Raw genomic sequence first — 21,665 nt, 5'->3', positions numbered from 1 at the left:
TACCAGGTACCAAAGTTAAGTCAGGATCAGATTAATGATCTAAACAGTCCCATCTCCCCAAAAGAAATAGAAGCAGTCATCAATAGTTTCCCAACCAAAAAAAGCCCAGGACCAGATGGGTTTAGTGCAGAGTTCTATCAGACCTTCAAAGAAGACCTAATTCCAACTCTTCTCAAACTATTCCACAAAATGGAAACAGAAGGTACTCTACCCAATGCATTCTATGAAGCCACAATTACTGATACCTAAACCACACAAAGATCCAACAAAGAAAGAGAACTTCAGACCAATTTCTCTTATGACTATCGATGCAAAAATACTCAATAAAATCCTCGCAAACCGAATCCAAGAACACATCAAAATGATCATCCATCCTGACCAAGTAGGCTTCATCCCAGGGATGCAGGGATGGTTTAATATACGGAAATTCATCAACGTAATCCACTATATAAACAAACTTAAAGACAAAAACCATATGATCATCTCGTTAGATGCTGAGAAATCATTTGACAAAATCCAACACCCCTTCATGATAAAAGTCTTGGAAAGATCAGGAATTCAAGACCCATACCTAAACATAATAAAAGCAATCTACAGCAAACCAGTATCCAACATCAATGGTGAGGAGCTTGAAGCAATCCCACTAAAATCAGGGACTAGACAAGGCTGCCCACTTTCTCCCTACCTATTCAATATAGTACTTGAAGTTCTAGCCAGAGCAATTCAACAACAAAAGGACATCAAGGGGATACAAATTGGAAAGGAAGAAGTCAAAATATCACTATTTGCAGATGATATGATAGTATATATAAGTGACCCCAAAAATTCCACCAGAGAACTCCTAAACCTGATAAACAGCTTCAGTGGAGTAGCTGGATATAAAATTAACTCAAATAAATCAATGGCCTTTCTCTATACAAATGATAAACTAACTGAGAAAGAAATTAGGGAAACAACACCCTTCATAATAGTCACAAATAATATAAAATACCTTGGTGTGACTCTAACTAAGGAAGTGAAAGATCTGTATGATAAGAACTTCAAGTCTCTGAAGAAAGAAATTGAAGAAGATCTCAGAAGATGGAAAGATCTCCCATGCTCATGGATTGGCAGGATTAATATAGTAAAAATGGTTAGCCTGCCAAAAGCAATCTACAGATTCAATGCAATCCCCATCAAAATTCCAACTCAATTCTTCACTGAGATAGAAAGGGCAATTTGCAAATTTATCTGGAAAAATAAAAAGCCTAGGATAGCAAAAACTATTCTCAACAATAAAAGAACCTCTGGTGGAATCACCATGCCTGACATTAAGCTGTACTACAGAGCAATTGTGATTAAAAACTACATGGTACTGGTACAGTGACAGACAGGTAGATCAATGGAATAAAATTGAAGACCCAGAGATGAACCCACACACCTATGGTCACTTGATCTTTGACAAGGGAGTTAAAACCATCCAGTGGAAAAAAGACAGCACTTTCAACAAATGGTGCAGGCACAACTGGTGGTTATCATGTAGAAGAATGAGAATTGATCCATTCTTATCGCCTTGAACAAAGCTCAAGTCTAAGTGGATCAAAGACCTCCACATAAGACCAGAGACACTGAAATTAATAGAGGAGAAAGTGGGGAAAAGCCTCAAAGATATAGGCACAGGGGAAAAATTCCTAAACAGAACAGCAATGGCTTGTGCTGTAAGATCAAGAATTGACAAATGGGATCTCATAAAATTGTAAAGCTTCTGTAAGGCAAAAGACACTGTCAATAAGACAAAAAGTCCACCAACAGATTTGGAAAGGATTTTTACCAATCCTAAATGTGTTAGGGGACTAATATCCAATATATACAAAGAGCTCAAGAAGCTGGACTCCAGAAATTCAAATAACCCCATTAAAAATGGGTTCAGAGCTAAACAAAGAATTCTCAACTGAGGAATACTGAATGACTGAGAAGCACCTGAAAAAATGTTCATCATCCTTAATCATCAAAGAAATGCAAATCAAAACAACCTTGAGATTCTACCTCACACCAGTCAGAATGGCTAAGATAAAAAATTCAGGTGACGGCAGATGCTGGCGAGGATGTGGAGAAAGAGGAACACTCCACCATTGCTGGTGGGATTGCAAGCTTGTACAACCACTCTGGAATTTGTCTGGAGGTTCCTCAGAAAATTGGACATAATACTACCAGAAGATCCAGCAATACCTCTCCTGGGCTTATATCCAGAAGATGTTCCAACTGGTAATAAGAACACATGCTCCACTATGTTCATAGCAACCTTATTTATAATAGCCAAAAGCTGGAAAGAACCCAGATGCCCCTCAACAGAGGAATGGATACAGAAAATGTGGTACATTTACACAATGGAGTACTACTCAGCTATTAAAAACAATGGATTTATGAAATTCTTGGACAAATGGATGTATCTGGAGGATATCATCCTTAGTGAGGTAACCCAATCATAAAAGAAGTCATTAGATATGCACTCACTGATAAGTGGATATTAGCCCATAAACATAGAACACCCAAGATACAATTTGCAAAACACAAGAAAATCAAGAGGAGGGAAGACCAATGGGTGGATACTTCGTTCCTCCTTAGAATAGGGAATAAAGTATCCATGAAAGGAGTTACAGAGACAAAGTTTGGAGCTAATACCCCACCCGGGGATACATCCTATAATCAGCCATCAAACCCAGACACTATTTGCATATGCCAGAAAGATTTTGCTGAAGGGACCCTATTATAGCTGTCTCGTTTGAGGCTATGCCAGTGCCTGGCAAATACAGAAGTGGATGCTCACAGTCATCTATAAGATGGAACACAGGGCCCCCAATGGAGAAGCTAGAGAAAGTACCCAAGGAGGTGAAGGGGTCTGCAACCCTATAGGTGGAACAACAATATGAACTAACCAGTACCCTCAGAGCTCAAATCTCTAGCTGCATATGTAGCAGAAGATGGCCTAGTCGGCCATCACTGGGAAGGGAGTCCCCTTGGTATTGCAAACTTTATATATCCCAGTACAGGGGTATGCCAGGGCCAAGAAGCAGGAGTGGGTGGGTAGGGGAGCAGGGCGGGGGAGGGTATAGGGAACTTTTGGGATAACATTTGAAATATATATAAAGAAAATATCTAATAAAAATACTATATATATATTATATATAATATATACAATATTATTTATATATAAATAATATATAACATAATATATATAAATACTATATATATTATATATATAAAATATATATTATATATATAATAAAAAACAAACGAGTTAAGCTTGGCGTTCTATCTCTGTGTCACGGCCACCATTGCTTCCTACACGGCCTTGGTTGTGAAAGGGAGAGGACGAAGCATACTTACAGACGGGGGAAGCCCGGCATGAGAGGTGCCGAGATCATTAAACAGCAGCCCTGGGAGACGGCAGCTGGGGGATGGGATTCGCTTGTGCCACCGTATGGGCACCTCTCCCATTATCAGCGTGTGAAGCTGGTCCTCACAAAACTTATCACAAAAATGTTTTGTCCTTTAGTACTGAAGGGCAGGGAGAACAGCGTCTTGGTGTAGTCCCTCAAAGATGTCTACCAAAGGGGAGTGTAGACAGTGCTCCGTGATCTGCCTGCTTTTGTGGGGAAAAGCTTGTAACACTGTGAGATAGCTCTGGGGTCTGGTGCAGAACTGTACACTGTTTCTATGTTATGCACAGGTATGTGTTTGTGTATGTTTCTACCTTCTCTGGCAGTAGTAAAGAAACTTTAGACGCTCCTCCTCCTCCTGTTTGAGGAGGAGCATACATGTGAGACACCCTGTGTATTAAGCCATGACATTCAGTAATCGCTCAGATGCATATTTTTTTCCCTTTATTTTCCAAAGGCTCGTTTCTCTCCACTTCTTTACTGCCAAAGTCAAGAACTGCCTAATGGTTCTGTCAAGGAAGGCCCAGCTCCGATCCCTGCTCCTCTGGAGGCCACAGGCTCAGAGCCCACAGAGGACTCGGAGGGTCACAAGCCCAAGCTCTGCAGGCTACTTAAAGAGGACGACAGCTACGGCTTTCACCTGAATGCCATTCGGGGTCAGCCTGGCTCCTTTGTCAAAGAGGTATGGTGACTAGTTCCGGCAGCTCAGCAAACAGCCAATTAGGATGGGATTTTCAGTGCAAGCCACAAGTCACCGTGACACTAACAGTGGTCACACTTGGAAGTCCACCTCTGAGTGCTCCTTGCCCACTGCTGTGGATGTGCACAGTGCCTGTACCCTGTAGGGGAGGGCAATGAGACCCTGTAGCTTCCAAGTTGGGATCCTAAGATGGGGGCCTGATGCCTTCAGCCCAGCACATGTTCAGTACGGTGCTTTGCCAGTGTGGCTGAGCCCAGTGGAGTTCAGGGTGTATAGGCCATCAAGGAGTGCAGTTAACAAGTGTTGAGGCTCTTCAGGAGGGAAGCTGCCCGGCACGCCTTCTTCCATGCTTGGAACCGACTCAGAACCTCTGTTCACAGGTACAGCAGGGTGGCCCTGCTGACAAGGCTGGGCTGGAGAATGAGGACATCATCATCGAAGTGAACGGGGAGAATGTGCAAGAGGAGCCCTACGACAGAGTGGTGGAGAGAATCAAGAGCAGCGGGAAGCACGTCACTTTGTTGGTCTGTGGAAAGATGGCCTACAGCTACTTCCAAGCTAAGAAAATCCCCATCGTTTCCTCCATGGCCGAGCCCCTGGTGGCTGGCCTTGATGAAAAAGGAGAGACGTCAGCGGAGTCTGAGCATGACGCCCACCCAGCAAAAGACCGAGTGAGTGGTGGCCCTGCTTCCCTGGGGTAGTTCCCAGACAGTGCCTCATGCCTATGCTTCCCAGTGACACAGGGTGGCCAACCTGCCAGGGTTTTGTGACAAAGGAGGTATTATGAGGACAAATTTATTGTCTTCTTAGAAACAAGGCCTCACTGTGGAGTCCAGGCTGGTCTAGAACTTGCAATCCTCTTGTCTTAGCCTCCTGAGTGCCAGGCTTGTGGCATGTCATTATTTTTTTAGCATGCAGTTGGCAGTTAGTAAGTGAAATCAGTTTATCAGAATCATGGAGACCACTGAAGAACCTGACTTGATTATGCAGGACCAGTTCCTGGCTCTGTGCTCCAGCTTTCCGACTTATAAAACATGGACAATGTGTACAGTTGTTTTCAGAAGTGTTTAAACTGTGCCTGGCTCACAGTAAGTAAAAACAGAGAGAGTCTTAGAGTCCATGTTTAGTAAGTGTCAGGAATTACAATTATTTTTGTCAGAAGAATTTTTTTCTGGTCAATCTTCTCTTCGTAGATAAACTTGAGTTTCAAAAGTGAACTGACATCCAAGTTCACAGAAGGAGATTTATAGGAGTCAGGCCTCCTATGAAAAGTCACTATGGTTTTCCACTGTATTTAATTCTGCTGATAGGTCATGCCAATTATAGTACTAATCTGGTCTTATAGAAAACTGACTGTCTATGTGTATGTTGGTATATACACAGACAACGAGAAACTTGTTTGTGTTAAATAGTAATCTGGAAGCAAGTCAAGTGAAGATTCAGATTACATCTAGAGTGCATGGCTCTTTCTGACTTAAGGCATGCCTGCTCTAGATCAGCCTTGCTCTTTCCTGCTGCAGTAAACCCTTGTCTTTTTCCTTTGCACAGACTCTCAGCACAGCCTCGCACTCTTCTTCTAACTCTGAAGACACGGAGATGTGAAGAGAACAAATGAGGCTTCCTCTTGAGGGCCCAGGCACTGCCTCTCCGAGGAATGAGCCCTGCCGACCCCGTCAGACCTCCTCTGGACCATCTGTCCCCCGAGACTGTCTGTTGTTGTAAGGGCTGCTACTGCAGGTTGCTTATTTAAGCTCAACTTAGCCAGAGGAGGGACCAGGTTCAGGTTCTTTCTATGTGGTATCTTCCAAAGTGCAACTTTTCACTTCTGATGATGAGACCTCTTCCTTCTGTAGGCTTGAGCACCTGGGATGATTCACTGTCTCTGTGAGCGCTGCTAATTAAAGAATCAAGCAGACTCTGTTACAGAAGTGTGCTTTTGTAGCAATACTGTGGCTAAGCAGCATTGCTAAGTGCTTTTGAGTTGTTTGCAACTTCCCTGTTGGCTAATAGAATCTGAATAGTGTCTTTGTTCGATAAAAACATTTCATGCTTTCTCATTTGCTTCCAGAAGCCCAAAACATGGCAAAATACACACTGTGGCCTAGTAATAAAAGGAGGCTTCCAGGAAATATACTTCAGCATTTTCTTATGTTACATTTGAGTATTAAAAAAAAAACATCTCAACACCTTCCTTTTATTGTCGGAGAGCTTATGTTTCAGAACAGGAAAGGGCTTGTTCCAGTTAACTGAGGCACTGAGTTAGAGCACTGAGGCAGAGGGAAAGCCAACCTGAGCCAGCCACTGCTGGATTAGCACGGAACATTCACTCTTCTCTAATTTAAAAGGAAATAAAGATTGGTGTACCTAAAATCTATTTGGTAAAATCTATCTGTTGCCTATCACCCCTTTCCCAGAAAAGAAGAAACAACCTTTTGGTTATTTTTATGGGGTAAAGTTGGGTGAGGAGGAGAGATGCATTTCACGTCAGACCACAGTAGCATAACACCAAGCTGTGCTGGACAAGTGACCCCAAGGCCAAAGTGTTACAAAGTGACTTTACTAGTATTTTTGAGGGAAGCCGTGTACTCAGGATTTCTGGGGTATCCTCATGCTCTGGCCCTCTCCTCCTCACTGCACAGCCTCGGATCCATGCGGCTCCCTGCTGAATGCTGCAGGTTTTCTTCTTCTTGTGCCTTAGTCGAAGCTACTTGTGACTCCAGTATCTCAGGAGGAAGTAGGCATGTGCCTGAGGCAGAACAGACCTCACAGCTCTGCCTGTTTAAAGAGCTGTAGGCTCTGGTCTCCCCATTGTGTCTCCTTTCCTGAAGTCGACAGGGGGCCTGAGTTCAGGGGGCCATATGCTTCTCTGGTGCCTGTTTATGAGCCAGATAGAGGAACAATATGCTGGAGAGGGCACTGACCAGGAAGATGACATCAAACCAACGGTGATAGAAGTTGAACTGAAGCTCCCCAAGGACTTCTGTGATTATGGTGCGGTACTCTGGGGGCATGCTCATTCGAATCAGCAGCACAGAGGACACGAAGTACATACCCTGCAAAGTCGAGCCAAGTCATTCAGAAGTTACTCTGTTTTGAGGGGCAAGCCAGTGCAAACTTATTTATTGGGGCTAGAAAGAGAGCACAGTAGTTAAGACTGACTACGTTTTTCATCATGGGCTTGATTCCTAGCAGCCCATGGTGGCTCATACCACCTGTACCTCTAGTCCCAGGGGTCTAACACCCTCTTCCAGCCTCTATGGCATCAGGGACACACATGGTTTATATACATACAAGTAGGCAAAACACCCATACACATAACATTCCTTAAATTATTTGTGCACATAGGTGTGTTGGTGTGCGTCTTCTTCAGTGTGCATGTAGTCAGAGGTTAATTTGCCGGGGGTTGTTTCACTCCTCTACCATGTGGGTCTGGGTACTGAACTCAGGTCATCAGGCCTGGAGGCTACCACCCTTAGCAGCCACAGAATAAGCCATTGTTTGGGCCCAACTTAGACCATTTAAATTTTTTTTTTCTGGGCTGGAGAACTGGCTCAGTAGTTACATGTACATGTACTGTCTTTGTAGATAACCCAACTTTGGTTCCCAGAACATTCATTGGAATCAGATACACTCTTTGGGAGTCAATGGGCAACTGGATTCACATGTATATACATAAACACATAACCCCTCTCTTCCTCCAAAGAAAACAAAAACCAAAACCCCAAACATTTCTAAGCTGTATGTAGTGGTGCATGCATGCTTGAAGTCTCAGCACTTGAGAGACAGATCAGGAGTTCAAGGCCACACTTCTTTACACAGAGTATTTGAAGCCAATAAGGACCACGTAGACTTTGTTTTCACAAAAACCCTCCCCAACAAAATCACATTTTGGGCACTCTACAACTGTAGGCATAAAGGCCAGTCAATAAACTTACCATTATCTGTGCTAACAGCAGGACGATGACATTGGAGGACTTGCTGCTGGAGATGGCATAAAAGAACTGTGGAGGAAGGGAGAGAGATGAGTGCAGTGGTGCAGCAGTCTCTGCTCATGACAATGTGCTGCAGCCACCCTCTTTCGTGGCACAAAAAGAGCAGGCTCGGGAGGCAAGGCTACAGAGAGGGCCTTCAAATACAACACAAACCAGTTTCCCCAGATGGTTGGTGGTTTCATCTGACTCAACAAGGGAACCTTGGCTGTTGAGTTTCAGAATCTGTAACGCCCCGGCATCACCACAACACTGACCAGCAATCTGGGACCACTCCAGGCACCTGCAGCTGTCAAGGGGTCCGAGTTCTTCCCTCCCTAACTCTTTCAGTGTCTGGATCACAAGGGAGGACCCACTTTTCATCACCACATGACCTGGTTTATGCTGCAAAGAAAGCTGCATGCTCTGTCCTCCACTTCCGTTGTCTTCCTCTCTGTGGTTTACAATCACTGGAACCTTGAATGTCCATCTCAGTCATTTTTTTCTTTTTTTTGTTTTTCGAGACAGGGTTTCTCTGTGTAGCCCTAGCTATCCTGGAACTCACTCTGTAAACCAGGCTGGCCTCGAACTCAGAAACCAGCCTGCCTCTGCCTCCCAAGTGTTGGGATTAAAGGTGTGCGCCACTATGCCCGGCTTCATTTTTTTTCTATGTATCTGCTGAATCCCCTGTGACAAGCTTGGTTATAGATGATCCGACAGATCAATGAACAGAATGGACCCTTCATTACCTTTGGAATGGATCTGTGGCTGGTAGATATTGTCATACGTTACCCACAACTTACAGAAAGGTCTTTTTCTTTGGTGTGTGTGTTGCCTGAGTTGTTCAGACTGTTGCTGAGGATCTAACTCAGAAGTCATGCAATTAAATAAGGGCCTTTAAACTGGGTGACACGACATACCTTGGTAAGCGTGATCAGCAGTCCTCTGATGGATGTGACAATGATTATTCCAACCAGAATGAAGGAGATGTGCTGAGACCAGAACTTCACCTGCCATGAGAACAGAAGGAGAGGCTATTACACTTCTGGGCAGCGTGGGAGCTGATGTGAATTGTGGTGACTTACGAGACAGAGTCCATCAGTCCTCCTGGCTGCTTCTGAAGTAAACACCTACAGGTGATAGATACCCATGGGAAGACTGCACTGGATCCCCTAGTCAGCTGACTCAATCAAGTCTTAAGGGTTAGACAGCCAGTGGAGAGAGGTGGGCGGAAAACACTCATCACCAGAAGCCCATAGCTGATGACATCGTCCTCCTGGAGAAGTGAGAGGATGGGGTGAGGACAGAACTGAGCAGCACCTGACTGCTCTCAGTGCTATGGAGAAAGGATCGCTGACTATACAGCACTTCCAGGAACAAGGAAATCACAGGAAGATTGTACAAGGATTCTTGGGACTCTCACTTGAGGCACACAGTGGAGTTCTCTTCTGCTGCACTGCTTGACAGGGAGAAGCAGTTTTGGGAACCTGTGCTTGCCTGTTCTCAGGTATGTGAGACCAGGGCTGCATCAACATCTAAAAAGCTCGTTATTCTGAGAATGGCCATGGAAGAAGTAGATGTGTCATGGGTGGACCAGATACATAGGAGCAGTGACAGAGTGCTCATCTCTAAAAGTGTAGCCCAGTAAAGAAAACATTTATAGCCAGGTGTGGTGACACAAGCCTTTAATCCCAGCACTCGGGAGGCAGAAGCAGGTGGATTTCTGAGTTCGAGGCCAGCCTGGTTTACAAAGTGAATTCTAGGACAGCCAGGGCTATACAGAGAAATCCTGTCTCGAAAAACCAAAAAAACAAGAAAGCATTTGTTTTTGAGACAGGATTTCACTGTGTAGCCCTTCCTAGTCTGCTATATACACCAGGCTGGCGTTGAATTTTACCTGAGATTTGTCTGAGGTAAATTATCTGAGATTACCTGCCTCTGCCTCCCTAGTGCCTCCCTCCCAGTGAGCCCAGCAAGTCCGGAGATATTTAAATGAGAAAAATCACACAGGCATCAATAATAAAGTTCATGGACCACTGGACGTGAGGATGACCTGAAGGAACAGATGCCACACTGGCACACGCAGAAAGAATATGTTGCTGAGTTAGCATTAAAAACGAGTCCTTTAAGGGCTGGGGCGAGAGGGATTGCTGTAAAAGCAAGAAGACTTGAGCTGACACTCTAAGCTCACATAAAGGCTGGGCATGGCCACGCGCACCTGTAACACCAGCATCGGGAGCTAGGGACAGGCAGATTCTGGGAACGTTGGCTGGTGCTGCTGAAATGTCAATTTCAGTGAGAGATCCTTATTAAAAGATTAGGTGGAGAGAAGCTACCCACAGCCGTGTCCTTGCCTCCACCCCGAGGCCTGTGAATCTGAGGCCATCCTCAAAGGGCTAAAGCATCCTTGGTGGTGTGTCTTCAGGGCTGCAGCCCAGTTTGCTGCCTTTCAGATGGAGGACACGCTATGCTGAGATGGGGTCCAAGGGCAGTACACACCCCTCAGCTCAGCTCAGAGTAAGCTAAACAGTCCACACCAGGACAAAGAAATGTGACACCAGTCCTACTATTAACAGTTCATCAGCCTGAATGATGTCATCTGGAAATACAATGTACTCTGAATACAGACCCTGACCTTGAGATCAGCTGTATTTATGAAATAGGAAGAAGTGTTCTTAAAAAAACAAACAGACTCTATTTTATACATAGCTAACAAATCAACTTTGGTCAAGGTCCACCTTACTTGACTGATAAAGATCGTTTCTTTATCATTTCCGTTCTACTTCAGAACACTAATTAGTTGTTAATTTTCTACCAGGAGATCAAAGGTGAGATGTGAGTTTGCAGAGCTTGTTGAATATCATAGAGAAAGAGCTGGGTACTTGGCAGGAGAAACTGGCCGAGTGGTAGCGGGCTGTGGGCAGGCCAAGGGGACCTGTAGCTGCAGGAAGTACCCATGAAGGTCAGAACCAGTCTCGGCTTACAGTTTTACAATAAGAAAGCTATACTTGGTTGTTTACAAATGTGCTGTGTGAGCTGTCAACACTTGCAGAGGACAAACGGCCCTAGTGTTCAGGAGTTAAAGCCAGAGCGTCAGGCTACGGCGGGATGGAGCAGAAGACAACTTAAACCAGGATCTAGCATGGCTCTTACGTCAAACTGGATTCCCAGGTAATTCACAGTGATCTCGATGCCTCTGGTGACAGGGTCAGTTTTCCCAACTCGATCAAGAACAATATTGATGGTAGCCTGTAAGACAGAACTTACATTAACACCTTCCATTCCCGACTCCAAGAGTGACACCGCCCTGATGTCTCAGGGAGCAAAGGCACTGGCCACCAAGCCTGGCAACCTGAATCCAATCCCTGGGACCCACATGGTGAAAGGAAAGAAATAGCCCCTATAAACTGTCCTCTAACTGTTACACATGCCCTGTGTCACATGTGCCTGAACACATACTAAACACACACACACAATAAACACACACACAAAATAAACAATTAAAAATTTAATTAAAAAAAAACAACATGATTCCACATGAATTAATGAACATATCTTACACGATGATGTTTCCCAAAATACAATTAAATTTACTTCCAATCTAAACCATGAATGGGAAATCTATTTTGTTTACTCACAAAGGCGAATGCGTCTATATCTCCTATTCATTTTCTATAAAGAGTCGAGGGCCATAAAGCACATGCACTTATGGTTCAGAGGTCAGAAGGTCTACATTCTGGTAAATGAAGTTAGAGTAAGAGCCAACAATGGGGCTGCAGAGACGGCTCAATGGTTAAGAGCACTGGTTGTTCTTCCTAAAGGACCCAGGTTCAATTCCCAGCATCCACATGGTAGCTCACATCTATCTGTAACTTCAGCTCCAGGGGTCCTGACCCCCTCACACCAATGCACATAAAATAAAATATTTAAAAACAAGAGCCAACAAATGCCAAGGTCATTTCCTGTGCTAGTTCTGTGACTGCTCTAAGCAAAGTCAGAGCAGTACGGCTGTCAAGCTAACAAATGAGATCACTTGGGATGAAAGACACCCCATTCATCCCAGTGGAGGCAGCTTAAAAACTAGGAGGGCAAGAAGAGGGTTGACAAATGCCAAGCCAACAGCCACATGGGAGCTTTAAATCTGGCCATCAACAGCAACACTAAATGTAGAGTCTAAATCACGGGTCAGCAAACTCAGCATCTATCATGTGACAGTAGCCGTGGCAATGAAGGGACAGGCTTGGCTCTGTGCCCACAAAACCTTATTCACACAGGCAAAGCGGTCCTGGGTTTGCCTGTGAAATGGCAGACTGTCAAACAAATAGAAAAAAAAAAATCAAAACCTGACCGCTGTATATGTTGTCTACAAGAAACTCACTTTAACTATGAAGATATCAATAGGTTACAAGTAAAAGGATGGAATAGGATCTATTACACCAGCAGCATTAATCCACAAAGGTGAAGTGTCTCTGTTGATCAATAAGTAGTCACAGCAGAAACACTGCCAGTGTGGAGTTAGAATTTTATAAACACAAAGGATGTATAGATTCTAAATGTTCTATAGCTCATTAAAAGCTTCAGACTGTTACAGTGAAACCCATTATTTCATACATTAACTAAAAAGTAACAACATTAAAAAGTAATGCATTATACATCTCAGAATGTCTCAAAGAGAGGACTCAAGATGGAAGAACTGCCACTGAGGGGACAGTGCGGAGGGGGATGGCACAGAGGGGGATAGCACCTCGCCTGGAACTGATCATTACTCAGAGCATCACACTACACCTCACATAGTCTGCAAGTATGTGCCAATCAAAAGTGACAAAAAGCATGGGAGCTGAGCGTGGTGGCACGTCTGCAATCCCAGCACTTGGAAGCCAGAGACAGGTGAGTCTCTGTGAGTTCAAGGCCAGCCTGGTCTACACAGTGAGTTCCTGGTTAGCCAAGGCTATACAGTGAAACCCTGTCTCAAAACAAACAAAATCCAAAAAGTGTAGGTCAAAAGATAAAGAACATAAAGAACAAAGCTTCAAAGTGGACGGAGCATACTTCTAGGTACACTGAGACAACAAATCAAGAGATAAATAGGAAACCATTTGGGACTGACATATACATCAGAGTGACATGCTGTTAAAATGGCACCTAAGACATCTACAGCAAAGAACAGCTTTCTTGGCAAAGTTTCCGATCAAACACCTTAGTCTTCACTGTAAGAGCTGATTCAAAACAAGTATGAGGGAGGAATGAAGGGCTGCACACAAACTGGTGAAACAGGAAGCAGGAAAAGTTATCACGCTTCCAACCAGTTCTCTAAAAAGTTCAATAAAAATCAATAAAACTCTATGAAGAAAAGAAAGAAAGAGTAAGGGAGGGAGAAAGGGAAGGAGAGAGAGAGAGAGAGAGAGAGAGAGAGAGAGAGAGAGAAGGAAGAAGAAGAAGAAGAAAGAGGAGGAGGAGGAGAAAAGCTACAAGTTACCAATATCAGGAATAAGAGTGACTGCCTCACAGCCATTAAGAGAGCTATGACAAAAGACAATGCCAGCGAGATGGCTCAGCTGTAAAACCACATAGCTGTACAAGCCTGACCACCTGAATTCAAACCCTAGAACCATGAAAAGCTGGATACAGTGGTATCTGGTGGATATAACCATAATCCCAACACTCCTACTGCAAGATGGGAGCCCGAGGGAGAATCGCTTGAAAGCGCATAGGCCAGCAAGCCTGGGTATGTTCATCAGCAGAAACAAGAGACTCTGTCAATACAAGGGAACAGAGTCACGAAAGTCCTCTGCACTGTGCAGAGGCATCAGTAAGAAACCCAGAGAAAGCTGGAGCTTGAACTCTCCACTTCTTCCACCTCTCTGTAGCTTCTGGCTTCTGGCCTGCCTGTAATCTGTCTGTGAGTCTGAATCTGTGCCTGCCTGTCTGCTGGCTTTTCTGGGGCTTTGTTCTCCATCTGTCAACTAGCACGGAAAGCATCGCAAGGGGATATGATACAGGAACCTTGGACAGAGTTTTATAAGGGACTGCACTTTACTGACTGTAGCAACCCCAACTGACCCAGACACAGGGATGTGACTGGGCAGTATCTGTATTCATTTTATAAGGCTGCTTTCCAACCTATTTGTTGCTTTCAACAAGCTATTATTACAGCACACATACAAGCACGCATTGCTCTCTGGGTCAGGGGCATGGGAGAGAACGTGATGATTGGTTGTTAAACTGTTCTCTTCAGAGCTGGTCAAACCGTAACATTAGTCTGAAGTGACCTCAAGGTGTATGATAGCTGGGCTGTAATGAACTAAGATACAGCGACAGGAAAGAGACCAGCTGCCACCTCAGGATTCGAGGGAGGCGTTCTAAGGGGCACGCAGAAACTTGGCCATGATGGGTTTTCTCTATCTGAACTGGGTAACAGCTGTGGCATAGGTGTGCAGTGTCAAAACTTACCAAAATGTACTTAAAATACATGCAGATTACTGCATGTCAACTGCAGCTGTTAACAGGGGACCCGCTACTGAGAGGCTGCAGCCTAGGAAAGATGGGAGTGCAGCACCTTCCTTCATCCCCTCTCAAGGAAGGAATCCTATTTAAAATGTCATGAGTGCTACTGATGTCAGCCCCATTGATTCAAAGCCCCCATCGACACTTATCAAAATTAGCTAAGGAGCTGACAAAGCTGTTCTTTGTGCAAACAGCCCCAGCAGGAAACTCACCCAACTAGAACATCAAATTGGCCTTTCCCACAACCACAGGGCCATGGACACCCATAGTTGAGTCAGAACCAGAGAAATAAATGCACTTAAAATACATGAGGAATAAATCACTGGGGGAGAACCAGAGAGGCTAGAGCAGAAACAAGTATCGTGCACACAAGTACATTTTAGAACTTATTTTGGAGTTAAGTTTTAGTGTGCACATCATCAAAAATATGCTTCTATTCTGAGTTGCAAGTTGGAGTTGAGGTGAAATAGTCAGGTGCTCACAGCAACGATGAAAACAGTGAACAACAAGAAACTTATGCATACCCCTCCCTAAGTCCTCCAAAGCATAGGGGAAAAGATAAGATGCTTGTGTGATGGCTCATGTTCTCTGCTGACTCAGCCCAATGTGGAACTGGGCCCAATGTATCAGTCAAGCCCCTCTAAATGGCTGCCACTCCCAGAAAAAGTCACCCAACTCTGGACATTAAAAACACGGTTGCTGGGAAGATAGTTTAATGGGGGAAAGTGGCAGCCACCTGTGAGCTGCAGGATCCAAGTCTCATCCCCAGAATCTGACCCCACCCAACGCTGGATACAATAGCCTGACTCTGCAGTTCCTGCATTCCTCTGCCTAGATAGGTGGTAGGTTCAGAGACCCGCCTGAGGCGTGTGGGCAGCCAACCCTGCAGTACTCAGCGTGTAGGACGGACTTTGCCCAACACAGTGGAGGGGACAACTGACTCCCCAGAGTTGTCCTCTGGCCTCACGTGAACCTGCGCCCTCACAGAACGCTATTACTACTAATAGACACTAACAAACAACAATAATAGAAATATATAGTAAATGCTAATATGACCAATAAAATGATAATAATACACAAAAATTCTATAACATACGTACCATAAAAATTTTCCAGACACAGTAAATAGAGAAAAAATAACCCAGGAAATTAAAATACTTTCCCTTGAATGTTTTCGAGTATTCAATTCTTTCCTAAAGAAAACCAAACACAAAACATGGTTTTTAGTAAAAGGTAGACATTTTCTATAAAAGCATTCCCATGCCTGTGGCTGAGTCAATACAGCATACATGATAACAACATTAAGAGAGGCTACTAAGGTCCCAACCTGCATGGAGTGCTGACTTTCAGTCAGAGTGCCCCAGTACCCTTATGAAATATGTTGTAGAACCTTCACCTTCCAGATGGGAGACTGAGTGTCCGAGGTTAGACAACTCGGAAAAGGTTAGGGTAGCCTGCACTTAACCATACTGCAGCCTAGGTGTGGTTGGCATTTACACTCAGGAGTGACTTCACAAACAGCAAGCCTCTTCTCTAAGGCCACTTGGCTTACACAGAGGCACTGCCTGCTCGCAGAGGACTGCCAGCCCACGAGGTCTCATTCTCTCTTCAACCGTGTTGGTAAACCAGAGCTGTCTCCTCACTCTGTACCTTTGTAGCATACAGATCAGCTGTTTCCAGAAAAAGCTGCCTGCTCAGTTCTTCCAAAGCATCTACTTCCTGTTGGATAAGAGTCAGATCTGGCAAAAAGTGGGCATCAAGGCTTAAATCACAGAAAAATGTCAGCAAGCAGCGGGAAGAAAGGTTGGATTTGCTCAGTTTTGTAGGGAAGAAGCCGGGCATTGCCTGCATCTTTTATTCCCACCTCAGCACTGCTTCAGGGCAGTGTTCCCAGGCTGAAGGGGCACCCCACATGCATCTGTCAGCTGCTGCTCAGACATATGATCTCACGGCTAGTGTTCTGGTTTGTTTTTTTTTTTTTTTTTTTAATATCAAATTCAGTCCTCAAATGGTGTATACACCATGACCCGCAATTCAGCAGTTTCATGCTACCTGACTGAAGGAAACAGCACACCCAGCACTGTGGTCAGAGCCTCACCGGGCTGGGCTTTAGGCACTGCCTTCTTTCTATCTTATTTTATGCTCCCACAATCCCATGAGACAGCTGTAACCCATTTCTCAGACAAGGAAAGAGGCTCAGAATGTTAAACAACTTGCTCCATGTCATCTCATCCTACATCTAATAGGCGTGCATAGTGCTGTCTGCCTACATGAGGCCCTGTCTTTTCCACTGCCAGATGCTAGCCTAGTTCCCATACCTCAGTCAGAAGTGTCACTATTCCCTCATTAAAGCAGGAGCTCAGAGAGCTAAAAACTCGACACTTTGTTGATACCAACCTACACTTGGGTTTTATGAATTTTAAAGTAATAAAGATAGTAAGATAGATAGTCCCAGTAATTCAAATCTTCTTCCCTTTGTGAAATCAACAAGTGCCCTTCAGGTCCTCCCCTCAACAGTGGCTACCAGCCAGGCCTAAGGCACTCAGCAGCAGCACGGACGGGGCTGTCTCCCTTGAGAAGGAGCGAGCTGCTCTTGAGAGGTTAAGCTCCCAGTCCTGTCACTTAGACTCTTCCTGGAAACAGGAGACAGAACCCGTGCTGCAGGGTACTTGTTTTCTCTAAAGAGAGGGTTGAATTTACTGTTAATTGTCTGTATGTGTGGGGCGCATATGCAGACGAGTGTGGGAGCCCTCAGAAGGCAGAGCTCCCTAGGACTAGGGTACCTATGGTCACCTGATACATGTGCAAGAGCAGTCCCCTCTCCTAGCCTCTGAGGGGGCTCTCCAACCCCTATGACTCCTTTTCCTTTCTCTGCCAGCCACCTGGCTCTCTCTGTCTGATTCTTCTCTACAGCCACTTCAGAATGGTGTCAGGATCCATCACAATAGCCTGCATCCTTCTCCAACTGACTTAACTGGTGACAGAGACAGAAGAACATCTCAGCCCTGACAGCCTGTGGGAGGGGATGGGAGAAGAGGGTGAAACACACAGGCTTGGTTTTCTCTATGTGGAACTAGTCAGCCTCCAAACCAGCAGGGCGAGGAACAATCCAGTAACCAGGTTGCCCTGTTTTTTTTTTTTTTCTTTTAAAGGGGGTGTGTGTGGAGCTGCTTGAAATCTGTGTGGCATTAACTGGGTTAGGAATGGAACCTTGCCACCACACTGTTGTAGGGAGTCACTGTGCTTTGTGGTCTTGCATCTGTGGGTGACAGAACAGCACAGCGGAACAAGTTATGAAGCTGAGGCCATAGTTCTGTTCCTACACTTGCCACAAACCACCGTGCGACTTCACCTCTCTGGGTCTATTTTCTCATCTGTGAAAATGGAAAGAATGATCTGATAGGTTCGCTCCAGCTCAGAGACAACGCTTCTGCAGTTAGGTACAAGTGTAGGGAAGATGATGAGCCCACTGGACCTCCTAGCCCAGTGCTGGCTGGCCCTGATGCAGCCAGGCACCCTAGAGGGACTGACTCAGCCCCTGGTGCAGAGTGGAGGAGAAGAGTCAAGAAGATAAAGGATACTTTCACTTCCCGGGGCTGAGGCAGTAACGCTCTTCAGCATGCCCCAGAGTCCCGACGGCTTGTTCTGCACATCCCCCCTCTGGAACATGGTTCTCCGTGCCACGGCCATTCTGCAATACAGAACACAGAAGCCTGAGCAAAGAACTGGGACTTGCAGCCTCATCTCCCACCGTCCCGAGTCACAGCTGTGTCTCCACTGGTTCAGAAGTTACACAGAAGACAACATTTCCAGAGGTTATGTGGCCTGGCCCAGGGGAACAGAATATAGAGCAGGCAATACATCTGAGGTCTGGCTCTGCCACCTGGAAGCTAAGAGACCCACAGTTTACTTTCTCACTCTGGGTGGTTGTAAAGAATAAGGAAATAACACTGTCACCCATCCTTGCCATATGCTAATATTATTTAGAGAACAAACAAAGTGGCTAACAATTTTATAAAGAACCAGGCACAGAAGAGGGACACAAGGAAAAGCATACCACAGAAAGGAAACAGGAATTTCACACAGATGGAACCTTAACTCACTGCAGTCTACCTCTTGTCATGACTGTCACGGAGCCACTGCTGGACAGGGTGCATCTGTGGGTGCTCCCCCTATCTGTGGAGCACTCAGGGGCATAGTGACAGCTGCTGGCAAGTTCTAGTCTGCCCAGAGTATTAAGCGCTAGGTCCTTGTGTGCGTAGAAGACACACATGATTACTTCAAGAGTGCAGTGGGCCTAAAACCAACCAGGACAAATCTAGCACAGACAGGAGAGCAAGCTACAGAGAAATTCATGGTGGACATTTTTGGGTGACAAGAGACAAAAATGGGGATGAGGAAGCAGCAGCAGTGGCATCATGTCTGCAACAAATGGTACCAGGTGACAAGGGCCAGATGGCATTTCTGTGGTCTAAATTCTTAAAGCATCAGTTGAAAGGTCACTCGTAACAAAGAGTGTTAGGCATGTTCATTTTGGTGACGGAAACAGTTCCCTCTTCAGTGAGCGCTGCCTGGATAAGGTACAAATCAAACAGCCCCAAGCTTGTGCTGCCTTCCCTGACATGGTCCCTCCAACTCAGCATTTTGGGAAGTCGTGAAAAAAGAACCAAGGAAAGGCTCTGAGCCACGACTCAGTCAGTTTCTAACTGGAACGTGGGACGAGCATGTGAGGGGGTTCTGGGCTGTGCAGTTCTTGGCTCAACACCTGGGATTACCAGCAAAGCAGCTCAAGGGGAGCATGGAAGCCACTTCTATCCTCCTAGTCAACACTGAAGGCTGCAGTGTGGCGCTGGCTGCCTATGTGAAGGTGAGAGGTATCCTGCTCTCTCTCAGCAGATACACAAACAGAGTAACCAGAGTGAAAGTTGGCTGGACACACACAAATTACCCCGGTTTTAGACAATTTACTTTCACTTTTGATTTTAATCACCTAATTTTAAGCCAGTTTTGCTTTTGGCAAATAAGCTGCAGACAAAAATAGACACGCGCTTAAGTAGAAAAGATGAGCAGCAGCTAACTTTCTGCGATGCGAGTTTACAACACACTCAAGCACACAAGTGCAGGGGCCACTTTCACCTCCAATTTCCCCATTGCTTCTTCCTAAAATCATCTTGTAACAAGAAAAGAGCTATGTGCTGTGGGCTGGGTGTCATTTAAAAATTCCTATTACAGCTGGGTGATGGTGGCACACGCCTTTAATCCCAGCACTTGGGAGGTAGAGGCAGGCAGAGCTCCTGAGTTCTGGAACTATCATTAGTTTGGGGCTTCTAAGAATAAAGCTGATAAAAACAGTTCTGGAACCAATTTCCTATGAATATAAAAATTGTATTTTGCTGCATAAACACCCAGTATAATTTCTGGTTGGATACTGGCATATTTAGTTTTTAAGGAGAGCTAGATTGTATTCTAGTTATTCTACCATCATACATCTGCATCTTTACCAACCAGCACTCATTAAAAGGCTGTGTGTGTGTGTGTGTGTGTGTGTGTGTGTGTGCACGTAGGTGTCTGTGGGGTCCAGAAGAGGGTGTCAGATTCCTTGGAGCTGAAGTACAGGGGTTACATGCTGTCTGACATAAGTGATAGGAAGTAAGCACAGGCCCTATCCAATCACAAAACGTGCTTGTAGTTGTTGAGCCCTGTCTCCAGCATCCCTTCCTCGCCTGTCACTGGTTTTGAGGCATCCTAACTGTACAGTAACCTTATGGTGGTCGATACTGTTGACATACAATTTCCATCTGTATGAACCCATGTGTTTCCATAATCCCAATGCCTTCCAATTCCTCCCCTCCCCATGCATTCTAATTGTACTGTTGTTTTCATGTGAGTTTTGGAAGTTTTTCCCTTTTCCAGGTCTATTTAGCAATCTCTTCTCAAACACTCCCTCCTTGTCTACAGCTTGTCTTTCCTCATTCTTCACACACTCCTCTGCAAACAAGTCTTAATTTTGATGAAGTCCAGTGTATTCATATTTTGTTGTCTGAACTGTATTTTGGGGATTCTATTTTTTGCCTAGCTCTAGATCTCAAAGATTCTTTCCCTAAAAGTTCTGTAGTTTTACCTTTTATATCTAAGTTCAAGGTCTGTTTTGAATTCATCTTTCTACATGATACTTATAACTGTTTTTTTTATTATTATTTTTGGAGGAGGGAAAAGTCTATGAATTTGCCATTTCAGGATCATTTAGTAAAATACCCATTTCCACTGAACTTTTAAAAGTTTGCCTGGCCTCGTAGAAGGCCAGTTCTAGAGAACACAGAACTGGTACCCAGCCTGGGGCAGAGACCTGGCTGGTACTTCACAAACATTGGAGGATACACTAGATGGCAAACACTGTGTAAAAGTCTGTGGAGGGGTGAGTAGGCTGAGCAGCTCTGAGGAGGTTTCAGTTAGAGATGCTATTTTTCCAGCCACCCTCAAGGCCAGGATGGAGCCATCTGAGGTTTGAATCTTCTCAGGACAGGGCTGGTCTCGACAAGGCTTCTCAGAGCTAGTTCCATGTGAACCCTTTCTATTGCCTGGGACATCAGCTGAAGAGCCAGAAACCTGGATGAAAACTACCCAGGAATTCACAGCACTGAGAGCAATGGCCCTGGATAGACTATGTCTTTGAAGAAATATGCATGGATCTACTCAAACCAGCATTGTCAAGGTAAAGGACATAACTATAGTCTGGCCTTGGGGTTCCCCGCATTGTCTCAGGAGGAACCTAATCTGGCTAAAGTTTATTTTTTTCCTTTTGCTCTTTTTTATTTAACTTTTTATCCTTTGTGAATTTCATATCATGTACCCCAATCCTACTCATCTCCCCAGCTCTCTGTACCTGCCCTCTGAACTTGCAACCTCCCTCCCAAAAGGAAAAAAAAAAATCTCATTGTGGGAGCGGTGGTGTGTCCCAGTGTGTCCCACAGTCCACCCTTTTGTCCATACTTCTTTACTTGCAAATATTCACTGTAATGAGTCACTGGTCTGGTTAGAGGCCTCTTGCAACTGCTCTACTATCAATACTGGATC

At 44.9% G+C, this 21,665-nt stretch overlaps 2 protein-coding genes across 5 annotated transcripts in view; one reads left to right on the top strand and one right to left on the bottom strand.

Annotated features, from left to right (window-relative positions):
* Window positions 1–6,034, top strand: part of Pdzk1 (PDZ domain containing 1) — a 35,240-nt gene extending 29,206 nt beyond the window's left edge. For all 3 annotated transcript variants that reach the window (XM_021158343.3, XM_021158346.3, XM_021158344.3), the window contains exons 7-9: window positions 3,877–4,101; window positions 4,500–4,790; window positions 5,668–6,034. In XM_021158343.3, the coding sequence (XP_021014002.1) occupies window positions 3,877–4,101; window positions 4,500–4,790; window positions 5,668–5,721 (570 nt within the window). In that variant the 3' untranslated portion in view covers window positions 5,722–6,034. The remainder of the gene's footprint in view (window positions 1–3,876; window positions 4,102–4,499; window positions 4,791–5,667) is intronic.
* A 626-nt stretch (window positions 6,035–6,660) lies between these two features.
* The window catches only part of Gphra (golgi pH regulator A), a 34,553-nt gene continuing 19,548 nt past the window's right edge, over window positions 6,661–21,665 (bottom strand). For both annotated transcript variants that reach the window (XM_021158347.3, XM_029474972.2), the window contains 7 exons: window positions 18,173–18,282; window positions 16,242–16,330; window positions 15,692–15,784; window positions 11,241–11,336; window positions 9,008–9,097; window positions 8,055–8,120; window positions 6,661–7,172 (listed from right to left, as the gene is read on the bottom strand). In XM_021158347.3, the coding sequence (XP_021014006.1) occupies window positions 6,966–7,172; window positions 8,055–8,120; window positions 9,008–9,097; window positions 11,241–11,336; window positions 15,692–15,784; window positions 16,242–16,330; window positions 18,173–18,282 (751 nt within the window). In that variant the 3' untranslated portion in view covers window positions 6,661–6,965. The remainder of the gene's footprint in view (window positions 7,173–8,054; window positions 8,121–9,007; window positions 9,098–11,240; window positions 11,337–15,691; window positions 15,785–16,241; window positions 16,331–18,172; window positions 18,283–21,665) is intronic.

This window comes from Mus caroli, unplaced genomic scaffold (genome assembly GCF_978045245.1).
Source record: "Mus caroli unplaced genomic scaffold, Mus_caroli_1 scaffold_3, whole genome shotgun sequence".
NCBI classification, from domain to species: Eukaryota; Metazoa; Chordata; class Mammalia; order Rodentia; family Muridae; genus Mus; species Mus caroli.
This window is presented reverse-complemented; position numbering and strand designations above follow the sequence as displayed.